This window comes from Amphibalanus amphitrite, unplaced genomic scaffold (assembly GCF_019059575.1).
Source record: "Amphibalanus amphitrite isolate SeventyFive unplaced genomic scaffold, NRLGWU_Aamphi_draft 001807F_arrow, whole genome shotgun sequence".
NCBI classification, from domain to species: domain Eukaryota; kingdom Metazoa; phylum Arthropoda; class Thecostraca; order Balanomorpha; family Balanidae; genus Amphibalanus; species Amphibalanus amphitrite.
In genome coordinates, this window is record NW_024883300.1 from 70711 (window position 1) to 93008 (window position 22298).

Sequence of the window (22298 nt, forward strand, 5' to 3'; positions counted from 1 at the left end):
AGGTTAGCGCTAGCGAAAAATCACCAATGATGATCGGCCTTCGGCTTCCCTGGCGGTTCCATTGGCAAATATTCTCCCGAGGTGATTTCAGCATATTTACAATATGCTTCCTAGAACACATTTGGGAAGTTTGAGACTAGGGAAAAATTTCTATTCAATTTACTTTTGGATGACAAGTTTAAATCAATATTTAAGTTAGGCCTAATGGTAATCTTATCAATGTATTTTTGCCCAATGGTAATTCCGTAATTGAAAAGAAGCCTCATTTTCTTCTTTGAAAAAACGAATATTTTTCGTTAAATCGCAAAATTTGGAGAAATAATACATATACTAGAGACTTTCTCGCTATCAACAAAACATTGCGCCATTTTGAGTTGAGGCGTCGCTGTCGTCGACGATTTCTCCTTCGAGAGCGTTGTGGGTGAGTCTCTTTTGAGCTATTTTTCGATTTTCTTGCTATATTAATTGGTTCCAGCCGCTGGAAATAAATTATAACCTCTTTGATATTTGAGATAGGACCTGAATTCTCAGTTTGTGTTCTCGCTTGTTTCATAAGTCGATCAGGGCACCGAGTCTTCCCGTTATCGCCTCTGGTGAATCATCTCAATAATCTTGGCCCATTGCTCAGGCCGTAAGCCATCCTTTCAACTATTGATCCTAAAAATCAATTAAATCTATCGCCAAAACCATAAAGTGTATATTGGTACTCCACAGTCCACACTAAATTCATTTGACGAAGCTTGTGGGGTAGCAATTGAATTGCATGTCAGTAGGCGGAACTATGGTCAAGCGTACCCATTTTCGGGAACGCATTTTCGTTCCCATCTTTGGGAACGATAAACCCAAATATGGGAACGCCATGTAGGAATTATTTAAAACAAGAAAAAGAACCGTTAAATGACGTCCAAAAAATATAAAACGATCGTGAACCGCCTGATATTTGTCTCAATATTGTTGGGAAAGAGTTTGATATTGTAAGGCCCATCGTAGTTTCAAATCGTTCCCCTATTTCTAAAGCAGTCCATCATCCGGGCCGCGAGCCCAAATTTGGGAACGTTCTCGTACACTGGCGCTGCAAGCGTTCCTTATTATGGGAACGGCGTACCCAAAATTGGGAACGACTTCACCGACGCCTTTCATGGGCTCTTTTCATTAACAAGCATCACGTCCAACGCCGCAAATTATTGTTAACGTAACAATCATCAGATGACATCAGAATTATCGGGTGTGTGCGCTTGGGCCGATTGGGGGTGTGCGCGTTGGGAGTTTGCAAGAAAGGCACAACAGAAAGGCACAAAAAGGTCTGAGTTCAAGAAATTTGCATGTGACATGCATGTGACTGCATGAGCGGACAACGTCAACACTACGTCTACTTGTCGTCCGCGTCTGCTCATCTGCCTCTGCATGCCTGGTTGCTAGTACCATTTGTGTCTTCCTTGGACTCCTTGCTTGTCTGCTGCACATGCTAGTGCTCTGCAACTGGGCCGCTGCCTTGCCTTCCCCTGCCTCAGCCAAGCTTTCCACACCCTGCTAGCCTGTGACGCGCCAAGCTCGATTGCAAGAGGGCTGCTGCCTGGCTGGTTTTGACAAGGACAATGCGCAGAGGGTCTCGGAATGCCAGGGGTGCTGGCAGGCGTGGGAGAAGCGCAAGTGTCACTGGTGCTGGTGTACTTAGGGGAGAAGAGTGTCTATGCGGTACATGTGGGGATGATGTGGGAAATGACCCCATAGGGTGCGACAAATGTGAACAATGGGTCCATGGGAATGAAATGTGCTCAGGTCTACCTCAGGAGCTCATTGAGGCTATAATGAAATATGAGGGTAAAGGAATCCAATTCATGTGCATGAAGTGCCAGGTACAACATGTTGAGAATCGTGGTAAATCTCCCTCTAGCCATACTGAACCACATCTAGCCGAGACAGTCAGTCACTTATTCAATCAAGTCAAAGGGATCTGTTCTGCCATTCGAGATCTCGCATCTCAGGTTAAGACCCTGTCTGCTAAGACTGAGAAAACATGCCCCTGTGATGCTGCTGTACACACCCAAACCCAAGCTGCAGCACCACAACCACAGCCTCATCAACCACAGCAGCAACAGGACTATCGCACCATGATACGTGAGGAGCTCAAGGAGCAGAAAGAGCGTGAAAAGCGACGATCCTTTCTCATTGTCAGGGGTCTTCCTGCTAACTCAGCCTCAGAATTTATCAGGAAGTTTGCTCAGCTCACTGATGACTGCATGGGAATGAGGGTTGAGCCATCTGAAGCCTTTGCTATAACTGGTCACTCAAACTTCTATCGCATCAGGGTACCAGATGATGACCAACGGAAAGAGATCCTGGAGAAGGCAAAGCAACTAAAAGGCTCTCGATATGACAAAGTTTTTGTCAACAGGGACCTGACTTATTCACAGAGAACCGAGCTCTACCATCGTCGCCAGGCCCGCCGGCAGCAGGAGCCTGGGTTGAGAGCTGGGGACCAGAGACCTGTGGATGCTCTTAACCCGGCAGTTGCTGGGGTATTTCGCCACCCACCGTTTGCTGGGGGGGGGGGCGTTAAACGCCCCCAGCCGATAACTCGAGAACCAATAGGCGCAGCGAAACGCACGAGGCGGCAAACGAAAGAGCGCGACGAGACGCTTCAGATGAGTACTTTAAAGTTGAATTTTGAGGTCACAGGTCGGGTCAAGGTCAGGTCAAACACCTGAAATCGGGCTTTCAGTAGCATGGACTTCAGGACTTCGCAATGGGCGCCTCTCGCCATAAACTCTGTCAAAACGGTGCACAATCCATCTTATAAGGCCCACAAGAGTGTCAGCTCCATGTAGGGGTCAGTCAAGCATAGGTCAGGGTCAAGGTCAGGTCAACCGGGTAGGCACATATCCCCGAAAATCAAAACTGATATTCGCAGCCTGTGACACATGTTTTATAGGTAATTTGGGGCGTAGAACACGATGGTGACATTCATTTTATCATATGTGTACGTGTTTGGCTCAAAAAGTTCAGTTTAAGAAATGCATGTATCATGGTCGTGAAGTAGTCACGAAAAATTGCCAAGATTCAGTTCAAGATTATGGAAAATTCGGAACAATAATCAATAATCGAAGATAGCCATTTGATTGACCATGGTATTGGCAGTCTAATGGCGTTTACGGCATGTCTGTATGTCTATTCTGTGATTTTATATGATTTTTTGAACATATGCCGTTTTTGGTCGAAAACTCAGAAATCATGACGTCACTAAAACCTCGATATCTCAAAAATTTTCCGACCGATTTTTTTGAAACTTTGTCACAATAAACTTCAATCAATTCCCTACAGGTACCCAAAATTTGGCGCGCCTGCGGCGCGCCGTTTTTATGCTATGGCCCGGCGAAAAAAGTGGGGGCGTCTAACGCCCCCCCCCAGCAACTCGCGGGTTAATGATGCTCCACGTCAACAGGCTGCTCTCCCACAAGCTGCCGCTGGTGCCCCTGCCCCTGCCCCAGCTAACGCGTCTACCCAAGCGGGTTCGGGAAACTAGCTCCCAGCCTGCAGACTGCCTCAGTGATCCGGATTGCTCAAGTCAATGTTAATGGTTTGCCATCCAAGATGAATCAGCTTAACAACTTTGCCAAACTCCATGACCTTGATATTGTATGTATAACTGAGTCACATCTTCTTAACCACACAAAGGATTCATTTGTACAGATGCCTGGATATTCACTTATTCGGAATGATGTTGCTGGTACTGTCTACAAGCATGGTGTTTGTGTATATGTGAGAGAAAATGTTGTTACAAATGGTGTCACAACTCCTGTCCCAAATGTGCTAACTTTCTGCTTGACTATCTACAACACTTATGTAGTAGTTGTTTACAGACCGCCTTCAAACTTGGAAGCTGAGAATACCATGCTGATGTCTTTCCTTTCAGACTTCTGCACTGACAGAGAGGTGATTGTTTTGGGAGACTTCAATCTGCCAAACATTGACTGGGATGCTCCAAATGGGTTTCAGAACTGTTCAATGCTCGAGAGAGATTTCTGCAATCTATTCAGCCTTGCCGGTCTTACTCAATGGGTCACCCAACCAACCTACCCCAGATCAGGAAACATCCTTGATTTGGTACTGACTTCTGAGACAGACCGCCTTGGACTGTTGGAGGTTTGTCCTCCACTCCCAGGTTGCGATCATTGCCCAACTCTTTTTGATTATATATTTGAGATGCAAAGTACAAATGTGCCCTCAGGTCCCCCACAGATGAGCAGGAGAGCCTGGAGCAGAGGTCGTTATGAACTGATGTGCCAGAGACTAAGGACTATTGACTGGGATTTTGAATTAGCACATCGTGATTGCAATGATTCCTTCAACCACTTTACTAAGCTTATCTGTGATTTGACAGACGAGTTTGTACCTGAACAGACATCAAACAGAGGTAAACCATCCTGGCAAAAGAGACCCCCTACTAGTCTAATGCACCGTCGGCGCAGGGCATGGCAGACCTACAAATTAGTAAGGGAACGTAAAGGGAGAAAAGCTCATGAGTCTCGCATGGCCTATCAAGAGTTTGCTTCTGTCAATAAGGAGTTAAAAGGGTTTGCTGTGAGATCCCAGAGTCTGTATGAAGCTAGCCTAATGGAGAGGTCCGCTGAAAACCCTAAACTCCTGCACTCCTACATCAGATCCAAGAAGGTGGGATGCCCATCTGTTGGCCCCCTGCTTCTCCAATCTGGGGAAGTGAGTGATGACGCCCAGGCTATGACTGAAGTGTTTGCCACCTCTTTTGCATCGGTGTATTCGACTAACTCACCAACCAACCCTGCCCCTCACCAGGAGTTTGACGGGTCACTTCAAAATGTTGACCTGACGACCGAAGACATTTGCTCTGCGCTGATGGCCCTTGACCCACACTCAGCCATGGGCCCTGACAGACTGAATCCCTTGGTACTTAGGCGTTGTGCTGCAGAACTGGCTCGTCCCTTACTCATGATTTTTTCCAGATCTCTCCAGGAAGGCCAACTGCCTGTCCTATGGAAGCTGTCCCATGTTATACCGATATTCAAAAAAGGCCGACGATATGATCCACTTAATTACAGGCCCATCAGTTTAACTTCTGTGGTGTGCAAGAGCATGGAACGAATTATTTGTGCCAAACTTCGTGACTACTTGGAATCAAATGACTTACTGACACCAAATCAGTTTGGTTTCAGGGCAGGCAGGTCAACTATGGATCAGCTGTTACTTGTGTATAACGCCGTTTCGAGAGCAGCTGACATGGGTGGAGTCACAGATGTAATATTCTTCGATTTCAGCAAGGCGTTTGATGTGGTCTGTCACGATTTGATGATTGCTAAGCTGAGGTCTCTGGGTATCCATGGCCGTTTGCTTGATTGGCTTTCCTCATTCCTATATGGCAGGGAGATGCAGGTTTGTGTTAAGGACTGTAGGAGCCGGCCAAGGAATGTCCTTAGTGGTGTCCCACAGGGTAGTGTCCTTGGACCACTTCTGTTCCTAGTATATGTGAACAGCATAGCCTCACAGTTAACAAGCAGTTATAAAATTTTCGCCGATGATCTTAAAATGTATGCCTGTGTGTCTCATGCTCCCGCTCTATCAACACTGTCTCATTATCAACATGTGCAGAAAGACATTGACCTCTTACACACCACAGCAGCATCATGGGGTCTTAGAATGAACTCAGATAAATGTGTCGTGCTAAGATTTGCCAACTCTAGATCAAAGCTAGTCTCTCCAGAGTACTTCCTTGACGGCCAACAGATCCCTTCTGCTGAGAGCCATCTGGACTTGGGCGTTACCGTTGACTGCCAATTAAAGTTTCACGAGCACATCAGGGGTGTGGTTCGTAAGGCTAGTGGTTTGGCACAGAATCTGTTAAAGTCGACTGTCTGCCGATCGCGTGAATTCATGTTGTTTCTATTGCTTACTCATATTCGTCCAATGCTTGAATATTGCTCTTGTGTCTGGTACACTGGCTACATAGAGGATATGCGACTCTTGGAGAGGGTTCAGCGACGTTGGACCAAGCGAATCGATGGGCTAGCCTCATTGAGCTACGCTGATCGCTTGCAGGAGCTGAACTTGTATTCGGTTCAGGGTCGACTGACACGCGCTGATCTCATTCAGTGTTGGAAAATCTTCAATAGGAAGTCTTGCATTGCTCCTGATGAACTGTTTAGCCTGTGTCCCCAAACTCGCACCAGAGGTCACTGTCACAAGATCTTTCCCTTGCACTCACGCACAGATGTTAGGAAGCGTTTTTTCACTGTGAGGTGTATGCGTCTTTGGAATGCCCTACCCGCAGAGGCGGTATGTGCCCCAAACCTATCTAGGTTCAAGGAGGTCCTGCATGACACTTTGCATGGGAGTTTGTTCGCCTATGTCTAACGTTACTTGAACAACTGTACAAAACTTTAGCGCGCTGCATATTCTGCCGGCCTCTCTGCACTGTATTCATTTTCTTTTTTTTTTCTCTCTGTGAAAAACCACAGTGTGTTTGTACATGCATACACGCCGGACTCAACGGAAGACGCTAAATTCCAGCTTTCTGCGCTCGCCAACCACAAGTGAAGATCTCCCCCGGCTGGCGCGTCTAGGATTCAGGGTTCCTGTCTGTCCTACTCTTTCCTTCCATCTACATTTCTTGACACTGGGAACCCAACCAGGTGAGTCAACCAGGTGAGACCTTTCCGGCAAGACCGTCGCATGTTTCGCCCGGTCTTCTGCGCTTTTATTCCCGTCGATCTCGCAGCGGGCACGCCCCCCTCTGCAGGATTACGTAATTCACAACGCTCAGCGATGTTCAACAAGGTCTTCCATACCTATATCCACCGTCCGCGCCGAGGGTGGAGACATGTCAAGCACCTGTCTGTTTATCACCGATAGTTGACGAGCACAAGGAAGTATCCAAAAATGGGAACGCTGAATATGTTACACCCGCAAAACACCTAGTCCCATGGAAAATCTAGTTTTTTCCTTTCTTAATGAGTGTAAGTGGCAAAAGGCCTGGTAGGATGGGCACGAGGAATGATCGAAATCAGCATAAAAATTATAAATAAGCCACACAGAGCGACCTATATAAGAGAAATTCCCCCAAAACGATCATGCTTAGAAACACGGAAGACAAAAACCACGCTCATGACGCTCCTTATAAAACAACGCTAAACAGCTAGCATCCAAATAAAATATGTCTTTCCGGACTGTTAAAATACAGCTGAATAATTTTAAACCACTGAAACTGAGTTTACAACAGTAGTTCGGCAAAATCACTGACGTTCCACGCGGTCGTGCGCCTCGACACCAAAAGTCAACAATATTACCTCGGGACTGTCCGCGTGTTCGCTTGCATATGTCAGCATCTGGTGTCGCTAGTACGAAACTTCATAACCAGGCGAAAATTATTATACTTGACCTCAAAATGTAAAAACGCTTCATTTTCCTTTAAATTGCATGTTAAATGTAGTATAACCCATGTTTTCACCATTCCGCCATTTCAAAAAATCATTAAAAATATCATTCGACGGTCAATTTCCTTGTTCAACGGTCAGAATAAAGATAATTTTATAGAGATTTAGTAGAGCACTTTTTTGAGACGTGATGCACTAATGAGTTTTAGTGGGCGAACGGCCGAAAAATTATCTTCCGTTCTCATAAATGGGAACGCCCGTTCCCATATTTGGGAACTCCGTTCCCAAAAATGGGAACGTTCCTATATTTGGGTACTCATGACCATAGTTCCACCTACTGATGTTCCAATTCAGACTCCGGAGTTTCTCTGCAGCAGAGGTCACAGACCCAGAAGCTTCATTAGAAAAATATAACCCTACCTAATTTAACATAAAACTGCAGATATTGAATATTATTTGGGCACATTTTTACAGAGAAATCAGGAAATGCCCTTAATTTTGACTCCTCATGCTTTGCTATGCAATTCCAGTAGTAAGGGTAGTTGCATTGCCTTGGTTTTATTTTTATAATAAAAATATAACAAATTTTCATGAATTTTTTATTTTATTTTACAGGAATATACATGCACTTAAACTACTTGTAACAAAAATATTATCTTATTGCAGCACCACACCTGTCAAGATGTTCAAGTCAAAGCGAAAGTCAAAGAAGTTGGAGATATCGGCTCCAACAAACTTCTGCCACCGTGTGCACACTGACTTTGATGAGCGGCAAAATAAGTATGTAGGCCTGCCGCTCCAGTGGGTCTCCCTGGTGGAGCGCAACGCCAAGGCGCTGGAGACGCGGCCTCGTGGTGTGGTGGACCCTCTGCAGGTCACACCCACAGACATGATGGACCTCAACAAGGTCAGTGTCATCTGTGACAGGGGGGGGGGGGACTGGGAGCATGTACTGGGCTAGGTCAGTGCAGCTAGGGTTACAGGGAAGACTGACATTTGTGGCACTGAGCTAAACAGGTGTGACAGGAAAATGGTATTGTGTCATAGCCCATGTTTGCTGTTGTACTCAAATGACTAGAGAAGGTGATAGATTATAGTTGTGTGCTTAATTTGATTTTAGTTTAATTACTTCATCATCTGTAGATCATTTACAAATTTTTGACAGATGTTTTTTTTTTTGTAAATCTTTACCTTGGATCCAGTGTGTTCAATCTATCCAATCCAGTGCACTCTGTGTGTCTGTTGTGCCAATGTTACCACCTCCTGCGCTCCATCTGACTCGCTCTCTCGGCCGGCTGCAGCCGGTGGTGCGCGGCTCGGCCAGTCCGGGCGCCGGCGCCGGTCAGCCCGTGCACAACGGCGTGGCCGTGCTGCCGCGCTCCAGCAGCGTGGCGCGCAGCAACTCGCTGCGCCAGCACTCGCCGCCGCTGCGGCTGCGCGCCGCCCAGCGCGGCCGGCCAGCGCAGGGCCCGCTGCCCGAGGAGGGTGGCGAGGAGCCGCGGCCGCCGCCGCCCGGCCACGGGCCCGCCGGAGACGGACAGGTGAGGGGTACGGGGGGAGGGGGCTCTGGGACAGCCGCCGCCCGGCCACGGGCCCGCCGGAGACGGACAGGTGAGAGGGACACCGGGAGGGAGGGGGCTCTGGGCCAGCCGCCCGGCCACGGGCCCGCCGCAGACGGACAGGTGAGGGGTACGGGGGAAGGGGGCTCTGGGCCAGCCGCCCGGCCACGGGCCCGCCGGAGACGGACAGGTGAGGGGTACGGGGGGAGGGGGCTCTGGGACAGCCGCGGCCGCCGCCTCCCGGCCACGGGCCCGCCGGAGACGGACAGGTGAGGCGGACACCGGGGACGGGCGCCGGGAGGGAGGGAGGCGGTGCCGAGCCGCCCCGGTCGCGTGAAACACGATCCGTCGCGTGCGGCGTCGGCCGCTGAGCCGTGCCGTCCTGTTTTCCCTCGTTTGTTGACAGGCTTTGTGCGATAGGAATGCGGCGCTTTGTGAATAATCCGACAGATATGTGACGTCAAAATGTACACTCTTCAACGGAAGAGATAGTGTGGTTACAATCTGTAGCATACTAGGGGTAAAAATATCCCCGTTGCTTCCAAGAACGGTTCCAGAAGTTTAGGGTATTAATGGGTGATTACCTTGACTGTGTGAATGAAATACTTCTGCCAATATTTCACTCGCAATTCCTGCTTCAACCGTCAAAAATTCAATGTGCAAGAAGGCCATCCGTTAGCGCTTATTGTAGCTACAGGCTCGGCTCCAGATGCCGTGGTTTCGGGTTTCGTGGTCGGTGTGGGGCCCGTTGATACTGCTCCAAAGGTCGAGTGCCGTACTAAAGGGGTCGGTTGGTGTGGTATCGATCTGTCGTCTGAGTTTGTACCTCAGAGCACGGCAAAGCGTCATACTGCCACCTCCGGCAATGAGTTCGACTTTTATGACCTTAGAAAATAACCGTATTGAAATTTATGGTGTATGTGATTGATGTCTGACCAATGAATCAACATCGGGTGCAACTTGCAAGTGTTGCTGTTTTTAAAGTAAATTATTCTTTTTCTTCCGTCATGATGGCATGTGACGGTTTCCGTAGTAAATCGGGATGAGGTCGCAGTCAGTGTTGTGTCTGAGGCGTTTTGTCTCAGCTCCGGACGGTCACCGTCTGAATATCCGGTCTCCCCGCCGAGGGAACGGACGTATAGTCGGCCCGTATCTCGTTTGCAGTCCGATAGAAAAACTCTGAGATCTTAGCGAACCCACCTATCTTGCCTGGTCGCCACCTATCGTGAGAAGTTTGCTGGGTTTCGCACATGCTGTCAAAGCCGGCTGGCAGACTTGTAGATAACATTTGCCGTGGTGGTGCCGGTACCCAGAGGAATGCGTCCTCTCGTTTTGATGTACAAGCTGAAGATACGAGAGTACGATTCAAAGGGCATTTATATATTATTATATATTATATATTATATATATATATATATATATATATATATATATATATATATATATATATATATATATATATATATATATATATATATATATATATATATATATATATATATATATATATTGGAAGTAAACTGTTAATCGAAGTTGAGTTTTTTTTTGTTTATTTAGTTTCAGACGTAACATAGGGGATTGCCATTTGTCATTGATAATGTTAACGATGGCTGCATCTTCAGACGCATCTGGGTTCACCGACGGTCTGATGTAAAGGACCGATGTAAGTGTTTCGGAACCGTTTTCCTTATAGTTTGACCGATAATTCCTGTTTGCTCTCTTCTATCTAACGCGGCCCGCTGCTCCGTTTCAGGTCCGCCCGCTCGGGTACGGGGACGGCCGGTCTCCGGGCCCGGGCCGTCCGCCGCAGCAGCACCCGTCCCAGCTGGGCCCGCGCGGCCCCGGCCCCGGCCCCGGCCACCCGTCGCCGCTGCTGCGGCACCAGCGGCCCGGGCCGCAGGGACCGCTCGTCTACCCCGGACACCCGGGTCACCCGGGCGGACCGCCGGCGCACCCGGGCACCTACCCCGGCGGGCACCCGGGCGGACACCCCGGGTACCCACCGGGACACCCCGGACACCCAGGACACCCCGGCGGTCACCCGGGCCACCCCGGCCACCCGCCGCACTCGTCAGCGCAGAGCCTGGGTCCGCGGCCCTCGCCACAGCCCGGGCCGCCGCCGGCCGGCCACGAGGGCGCGCCACGCGGCCCCGGCTACGGGCCGGCCGACCCGACCGGCTACGGCGGGCCGCAGGCGGGCGGGCCGCTCTACGGCAACACGCGGCCGCCCGGCCCGCCGCCGGCCAACCTCAACGACAGCCGCGAGGGCTGGCCGCCGCCGCACCGGCCGGCGTCGGCGCTGTCCGGGGGCGGGGCGCCGCTGCCGCAGCCGCGACACCAGCCGCACCAGTCGCCGGCACCGCAGGACGGCTACCGACCGGGGCCGCCGGCCGGGCACCAGCCGCCGCCGCACCAGTCACCGCACCAGCCGCCGCAGCACCAGCAGCAGCACCAACAGCAGCACCAGCAGCAGCACCAACAGCAGCACCAGCAGCAGCACCAACAGCAGCCGCAGCAGCAGCCACATCAGTACTACTTACCGAAGGTAAGGCGACCAGCTGAGAAGCTCAGTGGAAGTGCCATACACGGTGGATTCACGCTGCGTTCGAGCTGTTCGATGATCAGGGTAAAGTTGATGTTTTTGGTTATCAAGTCTGTTTTTCTAGCTCTTGTATTGTTGCTCCGTGGTGTTTACCTGTTGTTTTCACATTCTGTTGATTAACCGTACTTCGCCGTCTCTGTGTCCCGTTTAGCTGACGCCCCCCCCCCCCCTCCCCCCGCCAGCCGCCGATGCCGCTGCCCGATCACCCGGCGGGCCACCACCCGGCGGCGGCGCCCCCGCACGTGCCGCCCAAGCCGCAGCCGGCGCCGCCCTCGGCCGCCACCGAGGACCACAACCAGAACAGCGTACTGAAGCCGGCGGGCGCGGCGGCCGGCGGCGGCGGCGCGACCGGCCCGGCCCGGGACGCCAAACAGCACGAACCCCAGCGGCTCTCACACGAACAGGTGAGCGCGGCAGACGGGCCCCCGTAGATCTGTCGGGATGTCTTCACAGGCGACTGACCTCTTACGGACGCTGGCTGGAGAATGTTCTTCAAACGCACGATATGCAGGTTTCCTAGAAGGCTGGCTGAACTCTCATTAGCAACAGTCTTAGGTATGCGCAGGGTGCATAGACACAGTGTCTGTGGCATCAAGTGACAATCTACATAAAATTAATAAACAAGTTCAGCTGTTCGTGCCCGTTGTCTCTTGCTTCGGGCTACTCATAAGTACTCTGTCAAATTGGGTTTGATATTTGTTCGAATTTCTGTGCCATATTAATGAATCTGGAAAGGAACGTACGCCATGACCCAGAAACTGAATTTAACGAGCGAAGTTTGGCTAGCAACTGGTTGTCTCTACCCAGAATGAGTCTCAGTCTGGTGACCTTTCACTTGACTTTGTACGCACTTTGGCGCAAGGATGGGCACATGATGGCGAACTTTGACAATTTTAGTGGGATTAGCTACCGTTGTATTGGTTCCTCGTCTCGACAACGGTATGCTTGACGTATAGTGTTAGCAAAACTGGTCTGACTTTCAAATGAAAGTATGATATGAACATTGTCTGAAGTAGGTATTGTTTAGAGTTTCTAATAGTTCGATCGTGGTGGTTCAAATTGCTAATACAAACTATGTGCTGTTTCACATACGTAGCCTTAGTTATGCTACTGCGCAGCACAGCTGTCAGCCTGTCACCGTTTAGGATGCATAAAACCTTAGCAGGATATAAAATGCCGATTTTCCGCCTAATGTGGCCGGGCTCAGCACTTCCCCGTCCCACCTCTGACCCACCCCCCCCCCCCCCGCTCCCTGTCGGCAGTTCCGCGCGGCGCTGCAGATGGTGGTCAGTCCGGGCGACCCGCGCGGCGACCTCCACTCGTTCGTCAAGATCGGCGAGGGTAGCACGGGCATCGTATGTATCGCCACGGAGCGCTCCACGGGCCGGCAGGTGGCCGTGAAAAAGATGGACCTGCAGCGCCAACAGCGGCGCGAGCTGCTCTTCAACGAGGTACGGCACGGCGGGAGAGAGCTGGGTGTGGGACTGTGGGGAGCTGGGTTGAGAGACTTGACTTGACAGTGACTGGAGGACAGAGGGTGCAATTGTAGCGTAGAGCTTTTGTGGGCAGAATGTGGATGAGCTACGACTGAGAAGTGTTCTACCTTTCCTGGTGACAACTCGTTATATATACCCTCATTATCCTAGGCACTTGTTTGGCGTCTCCAACCATTATCTCAACCATTACCTTCCCATACTGGCTCTGCACGACAGAGTCCCTGTCTCTAACTGCTTCTTCTCCCTCCCTCTCCCTCAGGTGGTGATAATGCGCGATTATCCACACCCCAACATAGTGGAAATGTACAACTCGTTCAGCTGTGACCGCCCCCCCCCCCCCTGTCCCGTCCCCACAGGTGGTGATAATGCGCGACTATCCGCACCCCAACATAGTGGAGATGTACAACTCGTTCCTGGTGGAGAACGAGCTGTGGGTGATGATGGAGTTTCTGGAGGGCGGCGCGCTGACAGACATCGTCACCCACTCGCGGATGGACGAGGTGCAGATCGCCACCGTCTGCAAACAGTGTCTGAAGGCGCTGGCCTACCTGCACTCGCAGGGCGTCATCCACCGCGACATCAAATCGGACTCTATCCTGCTCTCCGCCGACGGAAAGGTGGGACCGGAGATCGGGGAAAGGAGGGGGATAGAGGGGCGGGCCATTCTCGATGGAGGGAAGGAACCACACTACTGAGTTCCAACCGACTCGCCACTCATACGTAGCCCTTACATTGGGCGCACAAAATCTGCTGTGACCGTCCTGATCATTTACTGACTCTAAACGCTCAACTGTTAACCGACCCTGGGTAATGGCCCCACGCTCTTGCCCCTTAGTATTTCTTGTCCATTCATTATTTATTATTATTTTTATTATTATTTCATATTCCCACTAACCACCATTCGGTGGGCATTACAGAGGGAAACACATTGACACACATAAACCATATACATACAATACAGGCAGCGCAGTGCCCTGTCATTCATAAGCACGTATAACGAAATCAAAATGCAGAACAAAAGCGATTTTCTATAACACAAAGTTTGGTGAGACAGCGAAGCCTCATAAGTAACCGGCAATTATTACAACGAACAATGTGACATCACCGGAACAACACCACATACATATGCATCATTTTACCGCGTGATTTTCCAAAATATATTTTACAAAATCAGCTTTCGAATAGTTTCGGACATGAATGGGCAAGCTATTCCATAGTTTTGCACCACTGTAAGAGAAGGACGCTTTCTTCATTTCAGTCCTAGGTATAACCAGGTCAAGGTTGCCTGATTGCCTTGTTTGTCGGTCTGACTGTCTCTCTTTAAAGAGAGACACAATTAGTGGCGGCATACATTCAGGGATAAGTAGACATTGACGAACTGTTTTCAATACCGCGATTTTATGCTGTAAGGTAAGATCTCCACGCCAAGCCAGTCTGAGCTTCGCGACCTGCGATACGCTGTGCAAATTTAACTATTTTTCCTATTCTCTTCCCTTGTGTCACATTACAATTTCCCCAGAGAGCCATGCAAAAGCGAATATGAGGAAGAACAAGGGCATTGACTAGGAGGACAATTACCTTTAAGGGCATCACGCGACGAAGCTGGCCCAATCGAATTAGCATACCAGTACACTTTCGAATGACACCGTCAATGTGACTGCTCCACGTAAGGCAACTATCCAGCGTTACACCTAGACTAGTTAGTGATGGCTGTACGGGTACTGCAGTATTAAAAATATTTAGACTCCTAACATTGACATTTTTCATGGTGACTTTGGAACCAAACACAACAACTTGCGTTTTGAGAACATTAAGTGCAAGTAGATTTCGTGAGAACCACTCAGAAAGTTTCTGAAGAGCAACATGAAGTCGAGTTATGACATTGCCTATATCACGAGGCGAACCAGAGACCAACACTTGGGTGTCATCTGCATACTGGATAATTGTACATAAGCCATTAGCAACTGCAGGTAAATCATTCACGAATAGATTGAAAAGCGTTGGACCCAGAACACTTCCCTGTGGCACACCGGTAGATACATGACCTATTGCGTCGTCGCAACCCCGCACGTACTGAGATCTACCTGACAGGTAGCTTTCAAACCAAGGATGTTCAATGCCATATTGGGAAAGTTTACTCAGCAAGATGTTGTGACTGACGGAATCAAATGCCTTGCTTAGGTCGAGAGAAACTAGAATGCATACGTCTCCATTATCCACTGATGACCTTATGGACTCTGTTAAAAGTATAAGAGCATGTTCGACGGAATGGTGTGCACGAAAGCCAAACTGTTCGTCTGCCAATACGTGGCAATCATCCAAGTACTGATTGAGCTGAATGGAGACGAGTCTTTCAAGAATTTTTGACCCCACGCTTAGCAAAGAGATTGGCCTATAGTTGGATGCAGTCTTGGTATCTCCCTTTCCTTTATAGATGGGGACAACCTCCGCGAGTTTCCAGGATGATGGAACGGTACCACTGGCTATGGAGGCGTTAATAACATGCAATAATGGTGAAGATAGTCGACCACAAAATGATTTAAAGAAGGAAGGAGGAATCCCATCAGGCCCCGATGAAGTTCGTACTTTTAATGAACGTATGACAAACCTAAGCTCAGCATGTGTTGCTGGACGCAATTCAAACTTCGTTGAAAGAACTCTAGAGGGAGCAAACCATGCGCCACTCGACCCAGAGGTAACACTAACACCAGCTTCAGCATTAGTACCGGCGGAGCAAAAAAACTCATTAAATAGGCGCGCCGCACTTCTGTCAAGGGGGTGGGCAGTTTTTGATTTCCCTAGTGTAAGGTTAATAAGATTCCATGTGTCTTTACTAGATTGATGTGTTCCGATGCTCGATTCAAACTTGGAACGCCGTTCGAATGAAATAGCGCTTCGCACTTGGCGGCGCATACTTTTATAGAGTGCTGCGTCAATCGTAGCACCAGAGCGGCGAGCTATGCGCATTTGAGCAGTGGTATCACGTATGAGTTTTCTGGTGGTTCTCGATACGCCGAAACCACTTTTATGCTTGATTTTGGTAGTGACAAGAGGGGCATGATTATCTAGGATAGGAACCACAGCGTTTTTCCAACCCTGCCATGCCTCATCTGGGTCTTTAGCACTAAATACAGGAGACCAGCAGACTGTACGCAGATCGTTCAAAAAAGCATTGGAATCAACATCCTGCCATCTGCGATAGCTAATTAGTTTACGCGGCCGTCTGGATCTTATGACATTCACTCGAACAATAACCAAGTTATGGTCAGAGACAATGCAATCCTCCGAAGAGCAATCTGTCACAAGGGAAGAGTCGCTTACCAGAACAATATCGATAAGCGTGGATGAGGTATTGGTAACACGGGTAGGGTGGCTCACGCATTGATGCATGCCGACATTGTTGATAAAATCCTGCAAGGAGCGAACTTGATACAGATTCGGGCACAGCAGATCACAATTCAAGTCTCCACATAAAGCCACTTGCCTGCCCTCTGATAACAACTTTTTCACTGATAATTCAAGGGCATCAAAATCGTTTTTGATGCCTTCATATATGGGAGGCCTATACGCACAACCCACAATCAAAGCACGATTACAGCCGCATTTCACATTAATCCAAATACATTCAAGACGGCTATTAGCAGGATTGGAAGGGCTGATAACCTTATTAAATTCTAGGTCACTGCGGCAATATATGGCTACACCACCGCCCCTCTTTCCTCGACGGTCACGCCTGCTAGCCAAAGTTAGGCCAGCTATAGGAACATCAGGCTCGCCTCTTCTAAGCCAGGTTTCAGTGATACATAGAACGTAAATCTTGTAACGTTCAACATAATCTGCTACTATATCCACTGAAGGTGCTAAAGAACGCACATTTAAAGTTCCAATTACTAGACCATATTTCGATGAGCGAGCGTACTCAGAGTTCAGGCCAGCATCATGGAATAAACGACTTTGAAGCTTCCTGGGAACAGAGACGTTACTCCACGGTTCTTTCAGCCTAAAAAACCCTCTACCTCACCTGCTAGCAATTGCCATACATTTCTGCACCCATCTCTGTTAAGGTTCAGTCTAGATTTATCTAAGCCACCATACATACATTCCCTCAATCGCGGACGGGTGTCCAAAAAACGAGCACCTTCACAGTGACACAGCCTCTTTATCTCATCGTTGAGATCGCTACGTTGTCTGGATATGTAGTCGTCTGGCAAAGGTAGGTCGTGCTCGTGCGGCACTGAGCATATCACAATGGACCTTACCTTTTTAAGCTGTTTAGCAACTCGTACGACCTCTGATATGCAGTCGACTGTGTAGTCCACACTTCGATGTGACAAGTCGTTTCCACCAATGTGCAAGACGAGGTCCACGCTGAGCGCCCTGCAGCTAGCCACTGCACCACTTAGCGCCCCCAGGGCACTGCGTACGGACCCTCCACGGATGCTTTTAAATAAGGCCTCACCGCCCAAGAAGAACTCATCCCTGGCTGCTGCAGCGATTCGGCGTACATTCTGGCAGCCGAGCAAGACCGCCCCGACACTCGGAACTGGGCTCCTGCTGCGGCTACTACGTTTTCTGCGCGGGCTGACGCGCCTCCAAGCTCCAGAGTTGGTGTGGCGTGACACTGCTGTAGTCGGAGCCGCTGTGGTCGAAGTCGCCGGCAGAGCTCCTGTGCTCGGCGTTCTGCTGGAGCCGGGAGTCGTATGCGACGCCGGCGTTACGTTGGAGTCGAGCGTAGGACAGGCGTACGGCGTTTCGCGAGGGCCAGTCGTTTGGAAATTCCCCGTCACACCAGAGTCAAGTGTAGCGCGGGCTTCAGGTGTCACTCTGGAGTCAGCTGTCGTGCATTTAGACGGTGTGGAGTGGTTGGGTACGACAATGGAGTACTGGGTTCCATCAGAAATCGATCTAGTCCGACTCAAATCATCCACTTTGCTGGAAAGATGGTCAAGCTTCAGCTGGGTTATACGGATGGCTTCCATCAAGTCCATAAGCGTCACTCCCGAGAATGATGGTCCTGGAGTGCCTTCATCCGCGAAATCGGGGCCGGGGTTTCGCTCCACACCTCCTATCACCAGAAGAGTGAGGATCAAGGCCAAGCCAAGAGCCACTGAGTCTTGACCGGCACACCAAGCTGGCTTCAGTTTGCTGGCTGTTCGAACGCCGCAAAACATGCCAATCCGAAGACGGTAGGTTTGCAGGTCAATCATATTTGGTAAAAAGACGAAAAAATAAGAGATGATATTCAATTATCTTGCGGCCATTAACTTTTTATCACTTAAGAAATAACATTTTCGTATTTTGGTGAAGATAATATTTAAAAAACCATAATTATTGAGGTATAAGTCAGGAGCAGCAAAAATTCCGACTTCACACTGATTCACACTGATTCATAGCGTGCTTATCTCGTACTGACCTGCACCTTACCCATTCTGACCACGTGCTGACTCGTAGCTACCCACCATCTTTCAGGTGAAGCTGTCGGATTTCGGTTTCTGCGCCCAAGTATCCCAGGAGCTGCCGCGCCGCAAGTCCCTGGTAGGCACGCCGTACTGGATGGCGCCGGAGGTGATCTCCCGGCTGCCGTACGGGCCAGAGGTGGACATCTGGTCACTGGGTGAGTGGGGGACATCTGGTCCGTACGGGCCAGAGGTGGACATCTGGTCACTCGGTGAGTGAGGGCGGCGGCGGGGGAGTCCCAGCAGAGCAGAGCCCAGGGAGGCGCTATCCCTCTGAGATAGAGGAAGGAGCTGGCGTATGCTATGTTTTTTGCGTAACTTGGGCCATTCAGGGAGCCTGTTGGCCTGAAAGGTCCAGGAAATTTGCTAAATGACGCGCTTAAATCTGACGGACTGTTGTTGAGCCTATGCTGTAATGCTTGTTTCCTTGGTTTACATAAATTAGGAGCTGCGACCAGAATATAGATAGATAAATAAGACCCGGTGATAATGCCTCGCAGTCATAACTGCGTTTGTAAACGGAACAGAATTGAAAAGGGATCATTCGACTTAACTGCCATATCAATTACCATGTAACTCTTACCGGTCATATGACCCTCGCCTCTGACTACCGTCTGACCTGTCCGGCAGGCATCATGGTGATCGAGATGGTGGACGGCGAGCCGCCCTTCTTCAACGAGCCGCCGCTGCAGGCCATGCGACGCATCCGGGACATGCCGCCGCCCAAACTGAAAAACACCAACAAGGTGCGGACGGGGGACAAGGGGCATAGGGCTGACGGTGGGCCAACTCGGGAGAAACTGTAGACTGAGTGGGTTGAATGTCGACAGAGCGTCTAACAGTCTTATCGTTCCACCTGCCGTCTCGTGTGATGGTCGGACCGCTGTCTTATCTGACTGACCGCCGTTCTGGCTCGCCTTACGCCCTGACGCCGTCCCCCCGGCCGTCTGACCCTATGTTTCGTGTCCCGCCCGTCAGGTGTCGGCTCGGATGGTCCTTTAGTGCCCTGACCATCTGACGGTGTTTCATCCTCTGCCCCGTCTGACGGTGTTTGTGACCTCTGCCCGCCAGGTGTCGGCTCGGATGCAGGGTTTCCTGGAGAAGATGCTGGTCCGCGACCCGGGCCAGCGGGCCACCGCCTTCGAGCTGCTTCAGCACCCGTTCCTCACGCAGGCCAAGGGGCCCGAGGTGCTGCTGCCCCTGATGGCCGCCGGCACGTGAGGGCAGAGCCGAGAGCAGCAGGGTAGAGCTGGGAGGGACGCGGTACCTCCGCCGGACGGTGCGGCGGCGCCGGGGCTCGGGTGTGTTCAAAGATTCAACGAAATGAACTGAGTATCGGTGTCCGCGCGGCGCGCATGGAGTGAGCGGTCGGTCAGGCCGCGAGTTATGAGTGAAGGCGAGTTGGAACGAGTGGTAATTACTGAGTGAGTGAGAGTGCGCGCGAGTGATGTGTGCCAGAATCATAGAGATCATTCCCACGAGCCCCTCCTGCCTCTGCTGTCGGCGGTCGCTACCGATGGCGAGTTTCGCCGCCCGACGGATGGGGGTGTATTTGTATCAGGTATTCGTAGCAGCTACTCAGACTCGCAGTCTCGAACCATGGTAGCTGAAGGCGGCTAGCAAGTCGTTATTTGATGCATTTATGTACTCTACTTAAACTGTGCGGCCGACTGACTTAACGTGAGGAAGAGATGATAAATAGTGAGACCCTCCGTCAGCTCTTCCCTTGCGCTTTACCGCAGCTCTTGAGATTCCGACTGCCCTTGTATAGTCGTCTGATTAGTGTGCCGTCCTGAATATGGTTGTCATGTCCGAATTGGTTACACAGTGCCGCATTGGTCCAATGCCGCCCGTCGGGAGCTGTCGTTGGCCGTCCCCGCTTACTGAATGCCGTCCTGTACCGACCCCAGGGTGTGTCGTACCGTGCCGTTACCGGGGCGTCGTTACCGGTGTCGTGATACCGATACCGCAGCGTGCCGTACCGCGCCGCTACTGGTACAGTAACGCAGTGCGGTACCGTGGCCGGGCTGCGCGCCGTGCCTTGCTGAGAGAACCGATCGCCGTCCGATGTGGCTTGTTACGACCCGACAGACAGACAGACAGACAGACGGACAGACAGACATATCGGGGCCGGGCCGGCCTGCCGCTCCCCGCGGGCAAATGTAATGGAGTGGCCTGCAGACAGGAGCGGCGGCGGACTGGCCGCCCGTGCCGCGCTGGTGACCCGGCCCGGGCTGTGTCCGCCCTGAGGGTGCCCTGAACTGACGGGCCGCGGTGTGGCTGAGTTCGTCAGCGCGCCCGCTCTGACGGACCGCGGCCGCAGCCGGCCGCCTCCCGGCGCTCCCTCCGCGCCCACTGTTTCATTGTTGGACGTAACGAATTTTTATTGATGTGCTCGCCGACGCCGGGGCCGCTCGTATTGTTAGTTTGTAGACAGCAGTCTTCAGTCGACTGGCTCTTCCATCGGCACCACGTCGGCCGTACTTAGCCGTGTGAACGGACGTTTTTGTGATCGGAAATGCTTCGGTCGTCGTCGACATTGTGTATATTCGGTGTCATTATTTCGATTTGTACTTTTTCCTTCGATTTGTGACATTCCCCGACCAGCTGTGTACATTTTGTCGGACGTAGGACTGCTTTGTTATTCATGTTTTTGTGCGCGAGCGGCCCTATTGTATCAACGGATAGACCAACAGAAACTATGGCCAACCTTTTCTAATATATATTCCGATGCAAATAGTAGTTTGAGATTTGCCTGGGTGGTATCTGATGACATTTTGTGATGACATCTGTACATCTTGCTCGTCACTACATGCGAGATGGAATTTCAGGTACCTACATATCAGGAATATCGGTGTATGTAGGCTGTGCCGCGTTACACGGTCCTGGATGTAGACTGTGCGGCAAGGCACGGTCCTGGATGTACGCTGCACCGCATTACACGCCCTGGATGTAGGCTGTACCGCACTACACGGTCCTGGATGTAGGCTGTACCGCATTACACGTCCTGGATTTATGTAGACTGAACCGCACTTCACGGTCCTGGATGTAGACTGCACCGCATTACATGCCCTTGATGTAGGCTGTACCGCACTACACGGTCCTGGATGTAGGCTGTACCGCATTACACGGTCCTGGATGTAGACTGTACCGCATTGTACAGCCCTGGATGTAGGCTGTGCCGCATTACACGCTCCTGTATGTATGCTATGCCGCACTAAACGGTTCTGGGTATAGACTGTGCCACACTACTTGGTTCTGAAAAGGCTGATAGAGGCTCCTCCTCGTACTCCTCCCCCGCTCGCCACCAGTGCCGCTGATCCTACTCCAGCGGCTCCTGCAGGAGCAGCAACTCACGCTCCTGCTGGTGTCTCCTGCTCAGCTCCTGCATCTCCTCCTGGAGTTGCTGCTCTATCCCCTGACGCTGCCTCCTCTGGGGCTCACTTCTCCGCCCGAACTGGAAGCGTTGCAGCCATTGATTCCGCTCCCGTCCTTGGTCCTCCGACTGCTGGTCCTGTAGTCCTTGGTCTTCTGGCTGCTGCTGGTCTTGTGGTCCTCGGTCCGCTGGCTGCTGACCCAGCACCCCAAGCCCTGGCAGCTGTCGATCCCCCAGCTCCAGTGACGCGTGAAGGTACCTCCGCCCCACTGCGCTTCGCTCCCGTAGCTGGCGTCGCTCCAGCTCTACTAGTCGCTGTATGAGCGCGTGGAAGGCCCGCTGCTCTTGTTCAGGGAGGCGGGGTTGGACCTCTGCGGCCGCTCCGTCCTCAGTCAGCACGTGCCGC

At 51.0% G+C, this 22298-nt stretch overlaps 1 protein-coding gene across 1 annotated transcript; it reads left to right on the plus strand.

The window, feature by feature from the left end:
* The first annotated feature begins 358 nt into the window (after window positions 1–358).
* On the plus strand, window positions 359–21253 carry LOC122375268 (serine/threonine-protein kinase PAK mbt-like). The gene is made up of 10 exons (XM_043354551.1): window positions 359–421; window positions 8070–8310; window positions 8705–8944; window positions 10716–11507; window positions 11747–11968; window positions 12827–13015; window positions 13417–13677; window positions 18530–18674; window positions 19147–19262; window positions 19588–21253. The coding sequence occupies exons 2-10, from the start codon at window positions 8086–8088 to the stop codon at window positions 19735–19737; spliced, it is 2340 nt and encodes a 779-aa protein (XP_043210486.1). The 5' UTR covers window positions 359–421; window positions 8070–8085; the 3' UTR covers window positions 19738–21253.
* Window positions 21254–22298: the final 1045 nt, after the last annotated feature.